General features: G+C 42.0%; 1 protein-coding gene across 1 annotated transcript; it reads right to left on the bottom strand.

Moving 5' to 3' along the window:
• Positions 1 to 3706: 3706 nt before the first annotated feature.
• Positions 3707 to 25015, bottom strand: LOC311106226 (WD repeat-containing protein 76-like). Its single transcript, XM_084188417.1, has 15 exons — positions 24868 to 25015; positions 22694 to 22822; positions 20897 to 20989; positions 19671 to 19729; positions 18527 to 18641; positions 18245 to 18346; positions 10957 to 10997; positions 7153 to 7355; positions 6896 to 6981; positions 6586 to 6701; positions 6370 to 6468; positions 5963 to 6115; positions 5709 to 5762; positions 5277 to 5385; positions 3707 to 4147 (listed from the first exon to the last, which is right to left on the bottom strand). Exons 1-15 carry the CDS (start codon positions 24925 to 24927, stop codon positions 4004 to 4006), a joined length of 1563 nt encoding a protein of 520 aa, XP_084044543.1. The 5' UTR covers positions 24928 to 25015; the 3' UTR covers positions 3707 to 4003.
• Positions 25016 to 25245: the final 230 nt, after the last annotated feature.

Raw genomic sequence — 25245 nt, 5'->3', positions numbered from 1 at the left:
TGAGCGTGAAAAACCCAGTAGCGTTGCAGTTCTTGACACAAACCGGTGCACCTGGCACCTACTACCATACCCTGTTCAAAGGCACTTAAATATTTTGTCTTGCCCATTCACCCTCTGAATGGCACACATACACAATCCATGTCTCAATTGTCTACACTGATTGAAGTGGATTTAACAAGTGACATCAATAAGGGAAGCTTTCACCTGGTGAGTCTGTCACAGGTGTTCTTAATGTTTTGAACACTCAGTGTACTATACTGTGTAATGACTGTGGGTGTCCTAAACTTGATTTATAGTTTGTTGATTGACCATCATAAAAAATTGACATGGAACAACCAAGAGACAGTCATACATCAAAACTAAATTATAAACTAAATTAATTGAATTGTTGTATTTTCTGATTTCAAATGGCATCAGATAGAATACTGTTACCAATTATTTGAATCAATGTATAAAAACTAGCAATCATGAGTTTTTTAAAGGAACTTTTACAAAAGATCAATCAAACTAATAACAACTTCTTTGTTGTTATTATGTGACCTGGAAAGTACAGTAAGGGGTAGAACACTGGTCAACCTCTTGAAAACACTGACTAGATGTGCAATACTATAATGATGAAAACTAGGAGAATTTTAAGGTTGGACATTTAGTACATTTGAGACATTTTAGTTTATTAAATGTGCACTCAAATAAATAATTCTGGTTATTTTCCAAAGGTATAAGAAAATGAAAAGGCCTGCTATGAACATGCCTAGGTGAAAAATACCTTTCAACTTGTAGTTGTGCTAATGCATTGGGTTATTTTCAAATGTTGAATATATTGAAGTCCTGCTGAATTATTTTGTACAAAGTAGAGTCTCCTTATATTGAGAGGTTTCCTTGTATAACCTATTTTAACTGAATTAATGTTCTTTTTTATCATTGAATATGATACTTTTTTAGCGCTGTAATTCAGATGAGGACTAGAATTCAAAGAAATACGCAAGGTAGATAGAGATTCAGGGACGGTTTCCTGGACCCATATTAAGCCTACACCTGATCTATGGCATCCTTAATGGTAAACCTCCATTCAAAGTGCTTTGTAGTCTAGGAATAGGTTTAAACTGGGCCAAGGAACGTTTTTGTCAGGTTTACCTCCAACTCCACCCAAGGGAGCGTTATACCCTCTCATTTTCACACTGTCTTTACATGTCTACCAAAGATACCTCTCTGCAGCCGCAGTGGTACTTCACACGAGAGCTCGAGTTCCTGATGAGGGTTTGGGAGAGGGTTGACTAGTGAAGAGCTGCAGAACAGGACAATGATAATCACCACAAGCTTCTATTATATTGTCCTTAGCTGGCACTCGTTCTGTTGGCTTAGAATAAACAAGTTGAGAGAGGGAATAGCATTGATTTAGGGTTGAACAATTCTGGGAAAATGTCCCCAAAAATCCCAGTTGGAAGATTCCTGGAAATGGGAGGGAATAATCAGAAAGTCCGGAATCCTCGTACCAGGATTTCTGGAAAATCTGGGCATTTTGGGAAAGTGACCAGAAATGTTGCAACCCTACATAGACTCAAGATAAAAGCATCTTTCTACATCATCATTGTGGATATAAATCAGAATGATCTGTTGGTTTGGTTTTGCATCAGTACAATCCTATCAGACATATGTATTTAGTTTTAATGTTATAATCCCTCAAATAATATAGATTTATGGATTAATGTGGTCTGCTCTGCAGCAATATTAGGATAATGACAAGTGGTTGGTCCCTGATTGGTGTATTAAAGTGAATGATTTTGTTTGAAATTGTGGAAGGCCAGTCAAGGCAGAAGTCGTTTAACATTTTGATTTTTATACCTCAAATTGCAACTTTGAATTTCAGTTCAATGTGTATGACAAACAATACAACCTTATTTGAGCAATAATGAAAATGTTTGAAAATAACTAAATGTTTAAATTAATGTGGGCAGCTACAGACAGAAAAAGTAACTGATGTTTTTCAGTTTGTTTTTGTGTTCTCCCATGTCTTTCCATATAGGATCAAGTGACATGTTTTTCATGATTAGCCTACCTACCGTTATACTGGTGAACCTAGCTTCTTAATGCATGGGATGAGGTGATGATGAGAAGATGGTGTTGCAGTGACATGCAGCTCAGTGTTGATTGCAATGGGTGCGTTCCAGGTCTTTGCTGCACATCTCAAAAGATCGCAATAAATCAATTGCAATATAAAAATAAAAATAAAAATCCTAGCAATATCATATCAGTGTGGTTCCGGAGATGTGCAAACATGTCTCCAGGGGTCGTATTCACTAGAAACCAAACTGAAGAAAACAAACAAACAGGGAGGGACTACCTTAACTGAATTTTCTTTGCAAGACGTTTTGCTACGGTGTGAATACTAGCGACCCAGCTGGTAAAATCTGGCAATCTGAGCAGTGTGACTGCTATGAAGACGACCTGGAACGTCCCCAATGACTCCAGTGTTTGGAACACCCAGAAAGCCTCTGCAATGTCCTTCTGTTAGCTCCCTTACGGTCTCATGGCCATGCATATGGATCAGTCTCTGTAAGCATGTCTTCTGCATTTCTGTTGTTACTCCCAATCAAGACTGAATATTTTTATCACAGAATGAAGACTGGTGTATTCGATGATTAATTTATCAATAAATATAATTTATTCTTAAATGTGTGTGCCATGTCCCTCACCTCGTGAGTCTTACTCATACCATCTCAACCATTGTAACACTTATTTTACAATATTTGTTATTTCTGATGGTTCCTTGTAAAGCTTACCATATGCTTCCCAGTCTAAACAGTTTGTGCATATATTGTGACAATTTTGTGACTTTGTTCGTTTTGTTGTTTCGGCAGGTCTTTTTTTCGGCTGTTCGAGGAAACAATTGTTCTTGAGGCAAATCGAAGTTTGGTAGCCGAAGTCTACGCCCCTTCGTCGGTGACTGGTCAACAGTACTACTCCTAGTGTTTGTTGTCATTCAACGAGAGACGACTCGTTTTCATGCACATTTATTCATTGAGAAATACTGCACCAAACATCTTAGTTAGATGTAACATTGCGCGACTAAGACCTCAGCAAAAACGTCCATTTATGACAGATTTCTTGATTTATCTTAGATTAATTTGGACTATTTTGAGGAAGTGTTTCTGGCAGCAAATAGAGGCCTCTAGTGGCCAAAAGACAGTTTTAGCATGGGCAGAGCCATTGAGCGCTTCCACCATTTTCAAATAGACAAATTAGTCAACTGGGTGGGGATTCCTATGGTTGTAGCCTCACTGGCGCTGCCCATGCTGGCACAGACACTATAATGGCACAGACACTATAATGGCACAGATATAAAGATGAGTCCTCTATCTATGGTTTCTGGCTATGTTGTTGCTACGGTGGCTCAAGAGGGACAAACAGTACTATTGCCGCTTTTTTCTTTAGGGAGTATACGAGCACAGACGTTCACGTCGCCTAGCCGAGTTCTGCTAGGAGCAAACCGAACCAATGTATGTGGACGCCTTAACCAGTGCTAGTATGACTTCAGTGTAGTTGTTATGAATGTATTAAAACACTGCCACCTAGAGATGAAACACTGGTACTACATCGTCACTAGGCGGTCTTCTATTGCTCTCATTAGAGAACTTTATAATAACACGACTTGTCAGCCTCAGCCTCCATATTGAAAATGTAATAAACTACATGAAAAGCGCAACTTCAGCTATAACTTTATTTACTAACAAAATATCAACAAATTGATCATGTATTATTTTTTTCAATCATGTGTAACAACAGCATAGGCAGCTTGGAGATGAACATAAAAAACAACCACTTATTTTGGTCTATTCTAAGCATATGTTCTGGGCCCGTATTGATAAAGCATTTTAGAGTAAGAGTGCTGATCTACGATCAGTTGAGCCTTTCAGATCATAATGAATAAGAGGGTGGGTACCTGATCCTAGATCAGCCCTCTTACTCTGAGATGCTTTGTGAACACTGGCCCAGGTTCCTCCTCTCAGTCGGTGAAGACATACAGTCGTCCGGAGGCGTTACCCCCCAGTAGAGCGTTCCTGGTGGGGTGGAAGGCTGTGACGGAGAGCACCGTGGTGATCTTTGGGTCCTGGAAGGAGTGCTGGAGCTTCCCACTCTCATGGAACACCTGGATAGAAAATGATATACTTTATTGTCCCAAAGGAGAAAATTGTCTTGGACACTTTCAGTGCTGCTGTATTCAAAATATATTAAACGTTACCCATATCATACACATCATGTATAGCCACATAATCCATAACTTGTACAATGACCTTACACATTCTGTTAGTGGAATACTAACACGACCTCAGATCTTACTTATTGCTATTGAGGTACAGTGCCTTCAGAAAGTATTGACACCCCTCAACTTTTTCAAAATGTGGTGTTACAAAGTGGAATTAAAATGGATTTCATTGTCATTTTTTGTCAACGATCTACACAAAATGCTCTGTAATGTCAAACTGGTAGACAAATTCCCTGAGCAGTTTCCTTCCTCTCCGGCAACGGCATTAGAAAGGACGCCTGTATCTTTGTAGTGACTGGGTGTATTGATACACCATCCAAAGTGTAATTAATAACTTCACCATGCTCAAAGGGATATTCAATGTCTGCTTCTTTAAATGTTTACCCATCTACCAATAGGTGGCCTTCTTTGCGGTTGAATCTGTGTTTGAAATGCACTGCTTGACTGAGGGACCTTACAGATAATTGTATGTGTGGGGTACAGAGATGAGGTAGTCATTCAAAAATTATGTTAAACACTATTATTGCACACAGTGTGTCCATGCAACTTATTATGTGACTTATTAAGCACATTTTTACTCCTGAACTTATTTTCCTTAAAAAAGGGGTTGAATATTTATAGACTCAAGACATTTCATCTTTTCATTTTTAATTAAATTTTAATAATAATATGCCATTTAGCAGACGCTTTTATCCAAAGCGACTTACAGTCATGCGTGCATACATTTTTTTGTGTATGGGTGGTCCCGGGGATCGAACCCACTACCTTGGCGTTACAAGCGCCGTGCTCTACCAGCTGAGCTACAGAGGACCACCCATACACAATTAATTGGTAACAATTTCAAAAAACATAATTCCAGTATTGTGTCTAGGCCAGTGACAAAAAAAATCTAAATGTAATCAATTTTAAATTCAGGCTGTAACACAACAAAATGGGGGGAAAAGTCAAGGGGTGTGAATACTTTCTGAAGGCACTGTATATGATAGACGTGGGAACAAAGGAATGCTTATACCTGGACTCTGCAAGGCTGATGCATGCTGCCCACAACGAAGCAGTCGTCCCTCTTGGGGTCCCACACCGCCTGCAGGTTGGACAGCGAATGCCCCGTTTCCATGTCATGTCTGCAAAGCGGGACAAAGGAAATGGATTCATTAGATATAAACTTTGTCATAACTATAGGTATGGCAGCACTACACAAATACACTACTACACAGATCCTGGAGCTGCTGGATTGTGTCTATTGGTACAAAGCCCACATACTAGAAATAACACAGGCACTGGAGAGTAAACCAATGCAAACAGAGGTTGAGGGATCTTTCCACAATGTTTAGTTTTTTTAATTTAACCTTTTTTTATCCAGGTAGTCTCATTGAGGTACAAAACTATTTTTCAAGAGAGACCTGGTCAGTTTAGTTTTCAAAATGTGATAGTATAATGAAATTACTGGACGGAGGTCAGTAGCGGAGCTCTGGAGGTCAGTTCCGAGGTATCGTAAATCCTGAAAAACAAAAACAAAGTACATTTAATTGCAAAATATTTCAGGTTTCAAGTAAGTATTGGACCATAAGCACAGTAACTTTTATGATAGCATATTAGCAAATGATTCATTTGAACTTGAGCAATTTTTTCATAATTACCCCCATCTCTTTACATATTTTAATGTACTAACGTCTTACTGTAGCATGCAGACAGACTCACCTGATGTTGTCGTCTAGGCAGGTGGTCACTACTCTGTTACCAGTGCCAGGAGAGAAGTAGGCACTTGAGATGCTCTTTGAGTGACAATAGAGCTGGGAGACTGGCTCGCTCGACGACGCCTTCAAACATCGAGCATCGTAAATGCTCACAATACTAGAGAAAATTCAATATCAGTTTTGGCAACATAAAAGATTAATGAAATAGAAAGTGGATTTTCTGAAGAGGACTATTCATACAACTCCAAGGGCTGCAGTAAGTCATAATTTTGCAAACAATACACAAATCAACTTACTAGAAAGCATAGGATTGTCTCAAGGCTTGAGTGTAGAGATTGGTTGCCATAATGACAATGGTCGAGCTGAATGGTTGACATATTGTACATCATAGCACTAATTCCCATTTCGTACCTGTTCTCAGCCACCATGATGTACTGCTTCTGAACAGGGTGGACGTGAACACAGCGAACCGTCTTGGTATCCAGGCTATGGAGGGACTCATGAGAGGTTCTGAGTAAAAACGAGACAGACCAACATTACTAAGGCATTAGCAATTAGCTTTTTGACTTGACTTAAACACAATGGCCAGTCCTTGTACAGAGAGAAATAAAAACGATGTGACTTTACCCTGGAGTCCGCCTGTCAACGATGGCAACGTCTCCATACCAGTCCCCGGTGACTAACGTCGAACAGTCATGTGACAGGAAGTCAAAGGTTCTCAAGCCATCCTTGATCCGATACACCTAGTTGGAGAAAGGACAGAGATAATGTAGGTGTAGAGAGACTACAGCAGTAAAAAGACAGAACAGGGAATCCTAGGTCTGAAGAGTGTGTTCAATAGCCGCTGGGGTCACACATATGCATGCACTATTCTATGTCACTTTGAATGAATTCTAAATGGCATACCTGTATACTATAATCATATTATGCACAGTACCTCATCAAAAATGGCTTTCTCCACGTCTGTGCTCCGTAGTGTCCCGTCGTAGCTGAGGGTCAACAGGTCTGTAGGATGTGACAGACCTGGACTTTTTTCATGCCTGAATTTTTACAATTCTATTTTAGGCTTAAGGGTTAGTTTTAGGATTTGGGGTTAAGGTTAGGTTTAGGGGTTTGGGTTAAATTTAGGTTGAGGGAAACTAGGATTTTGAATAAGAATACATGTTTACTCCCCAATAAGTCCTGAAAATTCACTAAAACAAAGCTGTGTGGGTGTGTGAGATACTGAGAGAGTACTCACGAGGTTCCACAGCCCCACTCCTCCCCACTTGTCCCCAGCAGCCATGAGCAGACGACTGCTACACGGGTGGAAGGCAGCAGAGAAGATACGACTCTTCACCACCTTAGCTACTCCTCCAATCTCACTCAGCTCCATGCTCTTCAGAGTATTACGGTACCTGGAAACAAATCAAATCAAATCAAATCTTATTGGTCACATGCGCCGAATACAACAGGTGCAGACATTGCAGTGAAATGCTTACTTACAGCCCTTAACCAACAGTGCATTTATTTTAAACAAAAAAAGTAAGAATAAAACAACAACAAAAAAAGTGTTGAGAAAAAAAGAGCAGAAGTAAAATAAAGTGACAGTAGGGAGGCTATATATACAGTAAAATAAAGTGACAGTAGGGAGGCTATATATACAGGGGGGTACCGTTGCAGAGTCAATGTGCGGGGGCACCGGCTAGTTGAGGTAGTTGAGGTAATATGTACATGTGGGTAGAGTTAAAGTGACTATGCATAAATACTTAACAGAGTAGCAGCAGCGTAAAAAGGATGGGGTGGGGGGGCAGTGCAAATAGTCCGGGTAGCCATGATTAGCTGTTCAGGAGTCTTATGGCTTGGGGGTAGAAGCTGTTGAGAAGTCTTTCGGACCTAGACTTGGCACTCCGGTACCGCTTGCCGTGCGGTAGCAGAGAGAACAGTCTATGACTAGGGTGGCTGGAGTCTTTGACAATTTTGAGGGCCTTCCTCTGACACCGCCTGGTATAGAGGTCCTGGATGGCAGGGAGCTTTGCCCCAGTGATGTACTGGGCCGTACGCACTACCCTCTGTAGTGCCTTGCGGTCAGCGGTCAAGCAGTTGCCATACCAGGCGGTGATGCAACCAGTCAGGATGCTCTCGATGGTGCAGCTGTAGAATTTTTTGAGGATCTGAGGACCCATGCCAAATCTTTTTAGTCTCCTGAGGGGGAATAGGCTTTGTCGTGCCCTCTTCACGACTGTCTTGGTGTGTTTGGACCATGATAGTTCGTTGGTGATGTGGACACCAAGGAACTTGAAGCTCTCAACCTGTTCCACTACAGCCCCGTCGATGAGAATGGGGGCGTGCTCAGTCCTCTTTTTTTTCCTGTAGTCCACAATCATCTCCTTTGTCTTGGTCACGTTGAGGGAGAGGTTGTTGTCCTGGCACCACACGGCCAGATCTCTGACCTCCTCCCTATAGGCTGTCTCATCGTTGTCGGTGATCAGGCCTAACACTGTTGTGTCGTCGGCAAACTTAATGATGGTGTTGGAGTCGTGCCTGGCCATGCAGTCATGGGTGAACAGAGAGTACAGGAGGGGACTGAGCACGCACCCCTGAGGGGCCCCCGTGTTGAGGATCAGTGTGGCAGATGTGTTGTTACCTACCCTTACCACCTGGGGGCGGCCCGTCAGGAAGTCCAGGATCCAGTTGCAGAGGGAGGTGTTTAGTCCCAGGATCCTTAGCTTAGTGATGAGCTTAGAGGGCACTATGGTGTTGAATGCTGAGCTGTAGTCAATGAATAGCATTCTCACATGGTGTTCCTCTTGTCCAGGTGGGAAAGGGCAGTGTGGAGTGCGATAGAGATTGCATCATCTGTGGATCTGTTGGGGCGGTATGCAAATTGGAGTGGGTCTAGGGTTTCTGGGATTATGCTGTTGATGTGAGCCATGACCAGTCTTTCAAAGCACTTCATGGCTACAGACGTCAGTGCTACGGGTCGGTAGTCATTTAGGCAGGTTATCTTAGAGTTCTTGGGCACGGGGACTATGGTGGTCTGCTTGAAACATGTTGGTATTACAGACTCAGGGACATGTTGAAAATGTCAGTGAAGACACTTGCCAGTTGGTCAGCACATGCTCGGAGTACACGTCCTGGTAATCCGTCTGGCCCTGCGGCCTTGTGAATGTTGACCTGCTTAAAAGTCTTACTCACATCGGCTACGGAGAGCGTGATCACATAGTCATCCGAAACAGCTGGTGCTCTCATGCATGCTTCAGTGTTGCTTGCCTCGAAGCGAGCATAGAAGTGGTTTAGCTCGTCTGGTAGGCTTGTGTCAGTGGGCAGCTCGCGGCTGTGCTTCCCTTTGTAGTCTGTAATAGTTTTCAAGCCATGCCACATCCGACGAGCGTCAGAGCCAGTGTAGTATGATTCAATCTTAGACCTGTATTGACTCTTTGCCTGTTTGATGGTTCGTCGGAGGTCATAGCAGGATTTCTTATAAGCGTCCGGGTTAGAGTCCCGTTCCTTGAAAGCGGCAGCTCTACCCTTTAGCTCAGTGCGGATGTTTCCTGTAATCCATGGCTTCTGGTTGGGGTATGTACGTACGGTCACTGTGGGGACGACATCATCGATGCACTTATTGATGAAGCCAGTGACTGATGTGGTGTACTCCTCAATGCTGTCTGAAGAATCCCGGAACATGTTCCAGTCTGTGCTAGCAAAACAGTCCTGTAGCTTAGCATCTGCGTCATCTGACCACTTTTTTATTAACCGAATCACTGGTGCTTCCTGCTTCAGTTTTTGCTTATAAGCAGGAATCAGGAGGATAGAGTTATGGTCAGATTTGCCAAATGGAGGGCGAGGGAGAGCTTTGTATGCGTCTCTGTGTGTGGAGTAAAGGTGGTCTAGAGTTTTTTTTCCCTCTGGTTGCACATTTAACATGCTGGTAGAAATTAGGTAGAACGGATTTAAGTTTCCCTGCATTAAAGTCCCCGGCCACTAGGAGCGCTGCATCTGGATGAGCGTTTTCCTGTTGATTAATGGCCTTGTACAACTCATTCAGTGCAATCTTAATGCCAGCATTGGTTTGTGGTGGTAAATAGACAGCTATGAAAAATATAGATGAAAACTCTCTTGGTAAATAGTGTGGTCTACAGCTTATCATAAGATACTCTACCTCAGGCGAGCAAAACCTCGAGACTTCCTTAGTATTTGATTTTGTGCACCAGCTGTTGTTTACAAATATACAGAGACCGCCACCCCTTGTCTTACCAGAGTCAGACGTTCTGTCCTGCCGATGTAGCGTATAGCCTGCTAGCTGAATGTTATCATTGTTGTCGTTCAGCCACGACTCCGTGAAACATAAGATATTACAGTTTTTAATGTCCCGTTGGTAGGATAACCGTAATCTTAAATCGTCCATTTTATTCTCAAAAGCTTGAACGTTGGCTAATAGGATTGATGGGAGAGGCAGTTTACTCGCTCGCCGTCGGATCCTTACAAGGCACCCGGATCTGCGTTTGCGATATCTCCGTCTCTTCCTCACGCGAATGACGGGGATCTGGGCCTTGTCGGGTGTCTGTAGGATATCCATCGCGACCGCCTCGTTGAAGAAAAAATCTTCGTCCAATGCGAGGTGAGTAATCGCTGTCCTGATATCCAGAAGCTCTTTTTGGTTATAAGAGACGAAGGCAGAAACATTATGTACAAAATTAATTACAAATAACGCGGAAAAACACACATAATAGTACAATTGGTTAGAGGGCTGTAAAACGGCAGCCATCTTCTCCGGCGCTGTTCTGTTAGAAACGTACCCAATGTAATGTCAGCCTGGCACAGGTTAGGGTTTTACACATCTACACATTCAAATCAATACAGGACGTCCATCAAATATAAATACAATACTGTTGTTTGTCACAGAACACTTAGAAAATGGCCAAATGCCTAACCTCTCAAATGAAAAGCAAAAGTGTAAATATGGCAAACAATAAACTCACTCTTTGAGATCCCCTTAACATCCAAAATGAAACTCACTCTTTGAGATCCAACTCCTCCTTTTCTTCTTTGATTGAATCCTGTGGAATAAAATAAAAAACAGTAAATGATCAGTTAGAAGAGTGAACTGTAAACAGCTCTGAACATACAGTAGGAGAGAAGAGTTGCTCATGATTATGAATAAATGTGCTACCTACCATCAGACTCTAACCAAATGTGACTTTTAAACTGAAATGATTATAAGCCAAGACCCTTTTAAGTGTATGTAGTACCTTGTGTTGCGTTTGTAAAGTATTGTCTTGAGGGTAGAGTAAGCGATGCACAAGTAAACAGCAGTATTGGGCTGACTTCCACAACAACTAAGAGTGCAAAGCGCGATGCTAAACTTCTCTGCCGTTGTTGTCCCATAGCCATCACATTGTAGCAGTGACGTGTGCCAGCGCACATACAGCGGCTTGCAAAAGTATTCACCCCCCTTGGCATTTTTCCTATTTTGTTGCCTTACAACCTGGAATTTAAATTTATTTTTTGGGGGGTTTGTATAATTTGGTTTACACAACATGCCTACCACTTTGAAGACGCAAAATATTATTTTTTTGTAAACAAACAACAAATAAGACCAAAAAAACAGAAAACTTGAGCGTGCATAACTACAAAGTCAATACTTTGTAGAGCCACCTTTTGCAGCAATTACAGCTGCAAGTCTCTTGGGGCATGTCTCTACAAGCTTGGTACATCAAGCCACTGGGATTTTTGCCCATTCTTCAAGGCAAAACTGCTCCATCTCCTTCAAGTTGGATGGGTTCCACTGGTGTACAGCAATCTTTAAGTCATACCACAGATTCTCAATTGGATTGAGATCTGGGCTTTGACTAGGCCATTCCAAGACATTTAAATGTTTCCCCTTAAACCACTCAAGTGTTGCTTTAGCAGTATGCTTAGGGTCATTGTCCTGCTGGAAGGTGAACCTCCGTCCCAGTCTCAAATCTCTGGAAGACTGAAACAGGTTTCTCTCAAGAATTCCCCTGTATTTAGTGCCATCATCATTCCTTCAATTCTGACCAGTTTCCCAGTCTCTGCCGATGAAAAACATGCCCACAGCATGATGCTGCCACCACGCTTCACTGTGGGGATGGTGTTCTCGGGGTGATGAGAGGTGTTGGGTTTGCGCCAGACATAGCGTTTTCCTTGATGGCCAAAAAGCTCAATTTTAGTCTCATCTGACTAGAGTACCTTCTTCCATATGTTTGGGGAGTCTCCCACATGCCTTTTGGCTAACACCAAACGTGTTTGCATTTTTTTTACCTTTAAGCAATGGCTTTTTTCTGGCCACTCTTCCGTAAAGCCCAGCTCTGTGGAGTGTACGGCTTAAAGTGGTCCTATGGACAGATACTCCAATCTCCGCTGTGGAGCTTTGCAGCTCCTTCAGGGTTATCTTTGGTCTCTTTGTTGCCCCTCTGATTAATGCCCTCCTTGCCTGGTCCGTGAGTTTTGGTGGGCGGCCCTCTCTTGGCAGGTTTGATGTGGTGCCATATTCTTTCCATTTTTTAATAATGGATTTAATGGTGCTCCGTGGGATGTTATTTTTTTATAACCCAACCCTGATCTGTACTTCTCCACAACTTTGTCCCTGACCTGTTTGGAGAGCTCCTTGGTCTTCATGGTGCCGCTTGCTTGGTGGTGCCCCTTGCTTAGTGGTGTTGCAGACTCTGGGGCCTTTCAGAACAGGTGTATATATACTGAGATCATGTGACACTTAGATTGCACACAGGTGAACTTTATTTAACTAATTATGTGACTTCTGAAGGTAATTGGTTGCACCAGATCTTATTTAGGGGCTTCACAGCAAAGGGGGTGAATACATATGCATGCACCACTTTTCCGTTATTTTTTTGAAATAAGTTATTGTTTTCATTTCACTTCATCAATTTGGACTATTTTGTGTATGTCCATTACATGAAATCCAAATAAAAATCAATTTAAATTACTGGTTGTAACGCAACAAAATGGGAAAAACGCCAAGGGGGATGAATACATTTGCAAGGCACTGTACTCTATATGAGTGCATCGTCTTGAATAACGCTCATCTGCAATATCTATGGTTCATCCTTCTGTACGAGGCAACATCATATCGCTGAGTCTCAGTTTAACGCAACTGTGCATTCTGCATAATTCAGTCTTGTCGACTGCGAAAATGAATGAAATTGTATAAAAATTCACAATCTTCTGAAAGTATTCAGACCTTCACTTTTTTCACATTTTGTTACGTTACAGCCTTATTCCAAAATTGATTAAATAAAAAAAAGGTCCTCAATCTACACATTATAGCCCATAATGACAAAGCGAAAACAGGTTTTTAGAAACCTTTGCAAATGTATTAAAAATAGAAAATAAACAGATACCTTATTTACATAAGTATTCAGACCCTTTGCTATGAGACTCGAAATTGAGGTGCATCCTGTTTCCATTTATCATCCTTGAGATGTTTCTACAACTTGATTGGAGTCCACCTGCGGTAAATTCAATTGATTGGACATGATTTGGAAATGCCCACACCTGTCTATATAAGGCCCCACAGTTGACAGTGCATGCGAGAGCAAAAACCAAGCCATGAGGTCGAAGGAATTGTCCGTAGAGCTCCGAGACAGTATTGTGTCGAGGCACAGATCTGGGGAAGGTTACCAAAAATGTTCTGCACCATTGAAGGTCCCCAAGAACACAGTGGCCTCCATCATTCTTAAATGGAAGAATTTTGGAACCACCAAGACTCTTCCTAGAGCTGGCCGCCCGGCCAAACTGAGCAATCAGGGGAGAAGGGCCTTGGTCAGGGAGGTGACCAAGAACCCGATGGTCACTCTGACAGAGCTCCAGAGTTCCTCTGTGGAGATGGGAGAACCTTCCAGAAGGACAACCATCTCTGCAGCACTCCACCATTCAGGCCTTTAGGGTAGAGTGGCCAGACGGAAGCCACTCCTCAGTAAAAGGCATATGACAGCCTGCTTGGAGTTTGCCAAAAGGCACCTAAAGGACTCTCAGACCATGATAAACAACATTCTCTGGTCTGATGAAAGGAGTGGCTTCGGGACAAGTCTCTGAATGTCCTTGAGTGGCCCAGCCAGAGCCTGGACTTGAACCCAATCGAACATCTCTGGAGACTTGAAAATAGCTGTGCAGCGACGCTCCCCATCCAACCTGACAGAAATTGAGAGGATCTGCAGAGAAGAATGGGAAAAACTCCCCAAATACAGGTGTGCCAAGCTTGTAGCGTCATACCCAAGAAGACTTGAGGCTGTAATCGTGGCCAAAGGTGCTTCAACAAAGTACTGAGTAAAGGGTCTGAATACTTATGTAAATGTAATATTTGTTTTTGCTTTGTCATTATGGGGTAGTGTGTGTAAATTGATGAGGGGGGAAAAAACAATTTAATCAATTTTAGAATAAGGCTGTAACGTAACAAAATGTGGAAAAAGTGAAGGGGTCTGAATTCTTTCTGAATGCACTGTATGTCCCGATTAATCTAATGGGTAAACTTAATGACTAACGTTTCGGCAAAGCAGTGCCTTCTTCAGGGTTCAACCAAAACTTTGGTTATTAGGTTTACCCATTAAATTGTTGGGCGTATATATAAATATATGTCAATGTAAATATTTTGACATTGTTGTGATTGAATGAATGGCACAGAGTGCCCATGTGACTTGTTAAAGTCTTGACTTTGTTGTGTTTATAGCCTCGACAGTTGTTGGTATATTTATCTGTTGCTGGGTGTAACATTATGTAATTTAAATTGACTAATCAAATCTAATCAAATCAATCAATCAATTTTATTTTATATAGCCCTTCTTACATCAGCTAATATCTCGAAGTGCTGTACAGAAACCCAGCCTAAAACCCCAAACAGCTAGTAATGCAGGTGTAGAAGCACGGTGGCTAGGAAAAACTCCCTAGAAAGGCGAAAACCTAGGAAGAAACCTAGAGAGGAACCAGGCTATGAGGGGTGGCCAGTCCTCTTCTGGCTGTGCCGGGTGGAGATTATAACAGAACCATGCCAAGATGTTCAAAAATGTTCATAAGTGACAAGCATGGTCAAATAATAATCAGGAATAAATCTCAGTTGGCTTTTCATAGCCGATCATTAAGAGTTGAAAACAGCAGGTCTGGGACAGGTAGGGGTTCCATAACCGCAGGCAGAACAGTTGAAACTGGAATAGCAGCAAGGCCAGGCGGACTGGGGACAGCAAGGAGTCACCACGGCCGGTAGTCCCGACGTATGGTCCTAGGGCTCAGGTCTCTCAGTTGGCTTTTCATAGCCGATCATTAAGAGTTGAAAACAGCAGGTCTGGGACAGGTAGGGGTTTCGTAGCCGCAGGCAGAACAGTTGAAACTGGAATAGCAGCAAGGCCAGGCGGACTGGGGACAGCAAGGTGTCATCATGCCCGGTAGTCCTGACGTATGGTCCTAGGGCTCAGGTTCTCCGAGAGAAAGAGAGAACGAGAGAATTAGAGAGAGCATACTTAAATTCACACAGGACACTGGATAAGACAGGAGAAGTACTCCAGGTATAACCAACTAACCCCAGCCCCCCGACACATAAACTACTGCAGCATAAATACTGGAGGCTGAGACAGGAGCGGTCCGGAGACACTGTGGCCCCATCCGAAGAAACCCCCGGACAGGGCCAAACAGGAAGGATATAACCCCACCCACTCCGCCAAAGCACAGCCCCCGCACCACTAGAGGGATATCCCCAACCACCAACTTACAATCCTGAGACAAGGCCGAGTATAGCCCACAGAGGTCTCCACCACAGCACAAACCAAGGGGGGGGCGCCAACCCAGACAGGAAGATCACGTCAGTAACTCAACCCACTCAAGTGACGCACCCCTCCCAGGGACGGCATGAAAGAGCACCAGCAAGCCAGTGACTCAGCCCCTGCAACAGGGTTAGAGGCAGAGAACCCCAGTGGAGAGGGGAACCGGCCTGGCAGAGACAGCAAGGGCTGTTCGTTGCTCCAGCCTTTCCGTTCACCTTCACACTCCTGGGCCAGACTACACTCAATCATATGACCTACTGAAGAGATAAGTCTTCAGTAAAGACTTAAAGGTTGAGACCGAGTCTGCGTCTCTCACATGGGTAGGCAGACTGTTCCATAAAAATGGAGATCTATAGGAGAAAGCCCTGCCTCCCGCTGTTTGCTTAGAAATTCTAGGGACAATTAGGAGGCCTGCGTCTTGTGACCGTAGCGTACGTATTGGTATGTACGGCAGGACCAACTCGGAAAGATAGGTAGGAGCAAGCCCATGTAACGCTTTATAGGTTAACAGTAAAACCTTGAAATCAGCCCTTGCCTTAACAGGAAGCCAGTGTAGGGAAGCTAGCACTGGAGTAATATGATCAAATTTCTTGGTTCTAGTCAGGATTCTAGCAGCCGTATTTAGCACTAACTGAAGTTTATTTAGTGCTTTATCCGGGTAGCCGGAAAATAGAGCATTGCAGTAGTCTAACCTAGAAGTAACAAATGCATGGATTAATTTTTCTGCATCATTTTTGGACAGAAAATTTCTGATTTTTGCAATGTTACGTAGATGGAAAAAAGCTGTCCTTGAAACAGTCTTGATATGTTCGTCAAAAGAGAGATCAGGGTCAAGAGTAACGCCGAGGTCCTTCACAGTTTTATTTGAGACGACTTTACAACCATCAAGATGAATTGTCAGATTTAACAGAAGATCTCTTTGTTTCTTGGGACCTAGAACAAGCATCTCTGTTTTGTCCGAGTTTAAAAGTAAAAAGTTTTCAGCCATCCACTTCCTTATGTCTGAAACACAGGCTTCTAGCGAGGGCAATTTTGGGGCTTCACCATGTTTCATTGAAATGTACAGCTGTGTGTCATCCGCATAGCAGTGAAAGTTAACATTATGTTTTCGAATAACATCCCCAAGAGGTAAAATATATAGTGAAAACAATAGTGGTCCTAAAACGGAACCTTGAGGAACACCGAAATGTACAGTTGATTTGTCGGAGGACAGACCATTCACAGAGACAAACTGATATCTTTCCGACAGGTAGGATCTAAACCAGGCCAGAACTTGTCCGTGTAGACCAATTTGGGTTTCCAGTCTCTCCAAAAGAATGTGGTGATCGATGGTGTCAAAGGCAGCACTAAGGTCTAGTAGCACGAGGACAGATGCAGAGCCTCGGTCTGACGCCATTAAAAGGTCATTTACCACCTTCACAAGTGCAGTCTCAGTGCTATGATGGGGTCTAAAACCAGACTGAAGCATTTCGTATACATTGTTTGTCTTCAGAAAGGCAGTGAGTTGCTGCGCAACAGCTTTTTCTAAAATTTTTGAGAGGAATGGAAGATTCGATATAGGCCGATAGTTTTTTATATTTTCCGGGTCAAGGTTTGGCTTTTTCAAGAGAGGCTTTATCACTGCCACTTTTAGTGAGTTTGGTACACATCCGGTGGATAGAGAGCTGTTTATTATGTTCAACATAGGAGGGCCAAGCACAGGAAGCAGCTCCTTCAGCAGTTTAGTAGGAATAGGATCCAGTATGCAGCTTGAAGGTTTAGAGGCCATGATTATTTTCATCATTGTGTCAAGAGATATAGTACTAAAACACTTAAGTGTCTCTCCCGATCCCAGGCCCTCGCAGAGCTGTGCAGATCCAGGACAGCTAAGCCTTGGAGGAATACGCAGATTCAAAGAGGAGTCCGTAATTTGCTTTCTAATGGTCATGATCTTTTCCTCAAAGAAGTTCATGAATTTATCACTGCTGAAGTGAAAGCCATCCTCTCTTGGGGAATGCTGCTTTTTAGTTAGCTTTGCAACAGTATCAAAAAGAAATTTTGGATTGTTCTTATTTTCCTCGATTAAGTTGGAAAAGTAGGATGATCGAGCAGCAGTGAGGGCTCTTCGGTACTGCACGGTACTGTCTTTCCAAGCTAGTCGGAAGACTTCCAGTTTGGTGTGGCGCCATTTCCGTTCCAATTTCCTGGAAGCTTGCTTCAAAGCTCGGGTATTTTCTGTATACCAGGGAGCTAGTTTCTTATGACAAATGTTTTTCGTTTTTAGGGGTGCAACTGCATCTAGGGTATTGCGGTTAAATTGAGTTCCTCAGTTAAGTGGTTAACTGATTTTTGTCCTCTGACGTCCTTGGGTAGGCAGAAGGAGTCTGGAAGGGCATCAATGAATTTTTGTGTTGTTTGAGAATTTATAGCACGACTTTTGAATCAATACTCTTCGTTAGTCAGCACCTCTAAAATAAATGTTGTGTGTGTCAACTCATGCTTTTTACTAGACCATGAATGAAATAAAACCTGCCCACCTTGGTCCACAGCTTGAGAAGCTCAGGTGGTAGTGAACTATCCTCCTCCATGTTGACTGGCTCCATATTGATGGGCCCCTCTGGCTTCCTGGCCCGGTTCACCTTTGTTAAATACACAGTGCGTATAAACAAACAAAAACAAACAAACAAGTATCATGAGCATTCAAAAGTGTGTGTGTAGGCCTCTGTTTAATCCATGACAACTTCTATCCTTGTGTAGAGTAGTTAAAGGTAGTTATTATTTCCTAACATAACAGGATTTGCTATTGGTCAGTCGCTTACACGTTCAGTTTTATAATAAGTCCTGCGTGGTTCCGGGGGCGGCTTCTCGGCTTCTATCTTCTGGATTCTCACAGACTTGGTGCGAGGAGGCAGTATTTCTGTCCGGGGTACCTTACTGTATTGGGAAGACAAATAAGTTAGAAACAGAAACGGTCACACTCGCATTCTACATTTCTCTATGCTACAACCCATTCCTGAAGCTCATGCACTTTGAGCTGAAACCAAATACTACCAGTAATCACGTTTCCATCCACAGTTTCTATGTGAGTAAAGTCATACCATATTTTTAAAAAATCACGACAGCTGTGATGGAAACATGATTACTGGTACAATTTTATAACTGCCGACAGATAGTTTGTTCATTCGACATGGTGGGATCTTTTTGTGTCTGTAAAATTAATTATGCGAGAAATGGTGGTGGAAACGCTGTAATGTGCAAATATTTATATAATAACCATCATTTCGAAGTAAACTTGGAGTCACGCGATGATATGGTGTGTGGTCCTCGGACTACGACTCAGGAAACCATGCAGTTTATTAGGCTACAGATTAAATAAATGATGATGAACTTTACAGGGTGATGAGCTTGATGCTCCTTTCAAACAAATATCGAGGGTCTTATTCTGGTGACATGACGATCGATGCTTGACTGCCGTTTGACAAATAAAACTATTCTTCTCGCTCTTATCCATAATAATGGATAATAATCATGTAGACTAGCCTACCCACACTGTATCTGCCAGCTGTTGGCTAGAGCGCACGTGCCAAGACCAGAGTAGGCACATTTGCTATTTAACGCAACAGTTTTTGTGACAAATCTATCAGTAGAGTTGAAAATGCGATGGAAACACATTGAACTTTTGATTTTTATTCGGTACATGAAAACTCAAAAGAAAAAATATATTGTGTGTGCACTACGTCATCACGCACTGATTTTTATCTGCAACAAGTCCGTTTGGTGGAAACACACCACTGGTGGGAAAATGTGCATATTTTCTTTATGCGGATTTTAGAATATCCACATGAAAATCTGTCGACAATTGGATGGAAACCTAGCTAATGACTGACAAATGCAAGTAAATAGGAAACATTCCAAGTAATAAATAAATATTTTCAGTGGAACAAATGTTTAATCTGTCATTACCTTAGTTTCTGTCTCTTGAGACCTCTCTGTGTTGTTTCTGGTTTCAAATCCTGCTTGGCCTATTGAGGAAACAATCATTTGCATAGGCACAGTGAATTCAGAAAGTTTTCAGACCCCTTCCCTTTTTCCACATTTTGTTACTTTACAGCCTTATTCTAAAATTTATTAAATATAATGGTTTTCGATCTTCACAGAATACCCCATAATGACAAAGCGAAAACAGGTTTTTATAAATGTTTGCAAATTTATAAAAAATATATAAAAACATAAATATCTTATTTACATAAGTATTCAGGCCCTTTGCTATGAGACTCAAATTGAGCTCAGGTGCATCCTGTTTCCACTGATCATCCTTGAGATGTTTCTACAACTTCATTGGAGTCCACCTGTGGTAAATTCAAATGATTGGACATGATCCTCAGTAAAAGGCACATTACAGCCCATGTGGAGTTTGCCAAAAGGCACCTAAAGGACTCAGACCATGAGAAACAAGATTCTCTGGTCTGATGAAACCAAGATTGAACTCTTTGGCCTGCATGCCAAGTGTCACATCTGGAGGAAAACTGGCACCATCCCTACGGTGAAGCATGGTGGTGGCAGCATCATGCTGTGGGGATGTATTTCAGTGGCAGGGACTGGGAGACTAGTCAGGACAGAGGGAAAGATGAACGGGGCGATAAACGGGGCAAAGTACAGAGAGATCCTTGATGAAAACCTGCTCCAGAGCGCGCAGGACCTCAGACTGGGGCGAAGGTTCACCTTCCAACAGGACAATGACCCTAAGTACACAGCCAAGACAACGCAGGAGTGGCTTTGGGACAAGTCTCTGAATGTCCTTGAGTGCCCGGCCAGAGCCCGGACTTAAACCCGATCGAACATCTCTGGAGAGACCTGAAAATAGCTGTGCAGCGACGCTCCCCGTCCAACCTGACAGAGCTTGAGAGGATCTGCAGAGAAGAATGGTAGAAACTCCCCAAATACAGGTGTGCCAAGCTTGTTTTTGCTTCGTCATTTTATTTATTTATTTTTATTTAACCTTTATTTAACCAGGTAAGCCAGTTGAAAACAATGTCATTATGGGATATTGTATTGATGAGAAAAAAAACTATTTAATCAATTTTAGAATAAGGCAGTAACGTAACAAAATGTGGGAAAAGTCAAGGGGTCTGAATACTTTCCGAATGCACTGTAGATACCATTGAAACTCTGTTCTTCAACAAACTAACCTCAAGCAGTTTTATGGAGGTCAGGAACTCTTGGTTTTGTCTGATATTTTCCAACCGTTCCAATTCATATGTCGATAGACCTCCAGGTTGTATCTGCAATGTGAAAACAAAGAGTAAAGTGAGGTCACCAACAGAGTTGTATTCATTAGCGCTCACCATACCAACATTTTTGCGCAACCTAAAAGAAAAACAAGCATTTCTTCTTGGACAATTGCAGCTAGTCCCTTCCTGTTTCAATCAGTTTTCTTCAGTTTGTTGTCTAATGAAACATGACCCAGGCATGTCTCTATATGTATTCTAATCTAGACCACAATGAGTACCATACTATACGTCTTCATCTTCGACTTTCTGCTTCTCTGACTTCAAAAATTATTTCTTCCACGTTCAAAGGTGGTGCTTTCCTCTGAGACAAAAACATTTGCATTTACCAGGATAGTCCTGGTCACCAGTGTTACATTTTGTTACATTTTGTCTAGTCTTAGTCATTTTGACTAAAATATCCTTAAGTCACATTTTCTTCATTAAATAATGATTTAGTCTAGTTATTGACAAAATTATGAAAACAGTGGACCATTTTAGTCAACTAAATGCCCTTTCATTTTAGTCACATCACATTTGTATTGCCTCATTAACCTATAGTAAACATACATCACTGACTTCCATGTGTACTAACATACATAACCTTGTCCTACCAACAGATTGTCCTGCATAACATCCTCTTCTCTTCTCAACAGCAGAAATATGCAGCAAACGTATATAAGAATGATCTGGCCATGTAAATTCTTAATTCAGCCTACATAGATATTACACATTACATACAAAACAAACAGACACACACACACAAACACAGAGAGAGAGACAGAGACTCAGTGAGCACAGCCTGGCCATAGAAACTGTCCGTCAGACAAATCTGGCTACGCAGAGAGTACAGGTTGTGGTCACTCTGCCCTCAGGGTAAGGGCTCAAATCAAGTTGTTTTCTCTGAGGAAAAGAGGGAGACATGACTACTGAGCCTGGCTATGAAATGCAGTGTGGAAAGGGGGAAAAGACAGCCTACTTTTCTATACTCAAGGGAGAGAAAAACATAGCGAGACTGTTGTTTTACTATTAAACTCAATGCTGCTATTGTTTTTCATTTCATAAAGCAGCTTGTGTTTCTTAAAACAGGCAAAGGGTAGCTAACTAGAAGGCTGGTAGGGACTGGTTAGTTTAAGGGGAAGCAAGAGAGTTGCCAGCGCGATGTGTATAATCGGAGGCGGAGCGGGTCTGCCCACACTCATCTCTTGCTCCCCCCGCAGCTCACCAACTGATGTAGGCTGTGTGTGCCGGTGGTGGCTCCTCCTTTCCACTGCTGAACAGAACTGGGCTGCACATCTGTGCTGCTAATATTAATGGTGATCATCACTGGAAAGCTCTCAATCTCTCCAAACTATTGGCCAGTCTACTTAGCAGTCAGATTTTACTCACAAAGAGACGTTTCTGTCCTTTTAGTCAACTGAAATGAAAAATAGTTTTAGTTAAGTTCTATTTTTTCTGGGTCTATTTAGTAAATTATAGTCTTGTCAATTGCCACTGAAAAATAGGTGTTGGACGAATATTTCAGTCACTTCTTGTTGGAAAAATGAAGACTGGGTCACCATTAGCCTTTACCCTTCTGACTGACTCCATCATTAGTGCAATGTTAGAGTCAGAAGGGCATCATTAGCCTGTGCAAAACCATTGAAACAATCACACAGATAATAATGGAACTCTGCCTGGTCATATGGAACAGAGGTCATCATATGGGTGGACACGTACCTTTCTTTTCTTTTTGAAGCTGGGCTTAGGTACCAGTACCTCATCTGGGGTGAATGTCTTGGGTTTGCACGTCTCTCTCGCTAAACAGCGTACAGAGACAACATTCTCGGTGTCCGTGTGCTTCATTTCCTGCAATTAATGTTGGGATGCTTTTCAATTGGGTAATGACTTAAAAAGCTGTATAATTTATCATAAACTTAGCACCGTTTCCTCAAGTAGACAGATGGCTAAATCCTACCATCCTGGAGGTCTTCAGGAACAGTAGCTGGCGAAAACTCTAGGCGGCATCCTGCCTTCTCCCTAAAGTTCTCAGCCATTTACCTTCACCCACGACTGCCTCATGTGAACTACAATCCTGACGAAGCTGTGTTTTAACGTTTAGAAACGTCAATAATCACTGCTTGCGATACGGCTTTCGAAACATATGGCCCTTATCTTTCATCAACGAAAAATAATCATTCAAATAAAAAAGATACACTTACTGTAGCAGTTTTGCAAAGATCCATATAGCTATGGGTGCTTCCAGCTGATGAAACTACATTTCCTTTACACTTCCGGAGTGGTGGAAAAAGTACCCAATTTTCATACTTGAGTAAAAGTAAAGATACCTTAATAGAAAATGACTCAAGGCCCCACTCCAACACTAAGACATAATTTACAAACTAAGCATGTGTATTTAGTAAGTCCACCAGATCAGAGGCAATAGGCATGACCAGGATGTTCTCTTGATAAGTGTGTGAATTTGACCATTTTCCTGTCCTGCTAAGCCTCCCGAGTGGCACAGTGGTCTAAGGGGTAGGGGAGGGAATGGCCGGCAGGGATGTAGCTCAGTTGGTAGAGCATTGCGTTTGCAACGTCAGGGTTGTGGGTTCGATTCCCACGGGGGGTATGAAAAAATAAAAATGTATGCACTCACTAAGTGTAAGTCGCTATGGATAAGAGCGTCTGCTAAATGACTAAAATGTTTAAAAAATTAAAATGCATTCAAAATGTAACGATTACTTTTGGGTGTCAGTGAAAATGTATAGAGTAAAAGTACATTATTTTCTTTAGGAATGTAGTGAAGTAAAACTAAAAGTTGTCAAAAATATAAATAGCAAAGTAAAGTACAGATACCCCAAAAAACGACTTAAGTAGTACCTTAAAGTATTTCTACTTAAGTACTTTACACCACTGCGCTTACACACAGGTGTTCGGAGCATGTTAGATAGCTAATTAGCACAAGTGGTCGCCTCTTGCCTTCCTCCTGTTTTCAGTAAACAAGCAAGCAAGCGCTGTAACATGGAGATAAGGCCATGTGGGAACACTAACCCTATCAAGATGTGTATCAATCAGTAGTACAAACAATAACAAAGCCCTCCCCGCCCCTGGTTCGGTAAAAAACCTAAGGGATGGGGCTGGAGAAACGCTAACATTCAAATTCATAGACTGACCATCCATTATATAAATATTATAGTTTTAACCATGTTTTGAGGCTACATAGTGTTTGTTTACATTTTCTTTGTTTACAAACGTTCTGATGGGCTATGAAAGTTGAACTAAGCTCATGAGACATTTATACATAAATTATATTCTTCAAGCATCAATGGGTATATATAATTTAAGTTTAAATCCAAAAATGGATGTAGCAACTGCTGATTGTCCCTTTAACCTTATAAGGGTCCTTATGCTTCCAATACCGTAGTGTAAGCGACGCGCAGATTGTGCGTCGGGGTTTTTAATAAAACTTCCCCCTACAGACGACGCCTTCGTCCAATGACTCTTAAGTGTAATGTAATGGAACTCAGAGTCATCATCAAGGGCTACAGGAACAGATATACTAGACTATGAATGCTAGCTAGGTACGCGAGGAAACTTGAGGTGCGCATGGGCGGGGAATTTGGAATACTACTGTAATGTGATCGGATAAATAAAACTTCTGTTTGGGTAAATAATCTCGGAACCCAGAACCAAATCTCGCATGCATGAGCATTAGTCAACTGCTTCTCGGTGTCTGTCTAAGAGAGACAAATTAGATAAAAAAGAAAACATTCTGGTCCTAATACTGCAATATATGCAACCTACAGTGTTTGTACAGATTGTTTGTTACTAGCTAGCTATGACTCACTAAAATTAGCAATGTTTCAAGGGTGCTGTGTGGACAGTTGTATAGGCAATGGTCCTCCTAATCTTACCTGTAATATGTTGTGTAATTTCACAAACGCGTTCGCAAGTTTTGGGTCTTCCAAATCCATCAGGCAAACGGAGACGCAGATGTTTAGCTAGCTAAACTGTGTTGGTTTTCTTGAGTCTTGGTTGATGTAGCTAGAGATCCCACCGAATAAGAATACTTATTTTTCTGTGGGGTTTATCGGCGGTTGGCATCCAACGTTATGGTCCATTATCGCCACCTACTGTACTGGAGTGTGGGCAAGAGACAAGGAGGAACTAAATCTTATCTACCAGCCCCGTTTCTCTTTTTTAAAAATAGACTGTATTAGACTGTATCTAACGATGTTCTACTCAGTATGCTCTTTAAACTAAATTCCTGTATTGGTAACACCATTTTTTAT

Source organism: Coregonus lavaretus, assembly GCF_964263955.1.
Source record: "Coregonus lavaretus genome assembly, contig: HAP1_SCAFFOLD_275, whole genome shotgun sequence".
In the NCBI taxonomy this organism is placed as follows: Eukaryota; Metazoa; Chordata; class Actinopteri; order Salmoniformes; family Salmonidae; genus Coregonus; species Coregonus lavaretus.
Note: the sequence above shows the minus strand (reverse complement) of the source record. Positions and strands in the feature narration are given on the sequence as shown.

What these genes read in the sequence shown, in the direction of transcription:
- LOC311106226 (XM_084188417.1), bottom strand. Translation starts at nt 24,927, where the DNA reads ATGGATTTGGAAGACCCAAAACTTGCGAACGCGTTTGTGAAATTACAC. An exon ending in CCTCCATAAAACTGCTTGAG is followed by an intron (nt 19,730 to 20,896) that starts GTTAGTTTGTTG and finishes TTTCCTCAATAG; the next exon opens with GCCAAGCAGGATTTGAAACC. An exon ending in GTTGACAGGCGGACTCCAGG is followed by an intron (nt 6,469 to 6,585) that starts GTAAAGTCACAT and finishes GTTTTTACTCAG; the next exon opens with AACCTCTCATGAGTCCCTCC.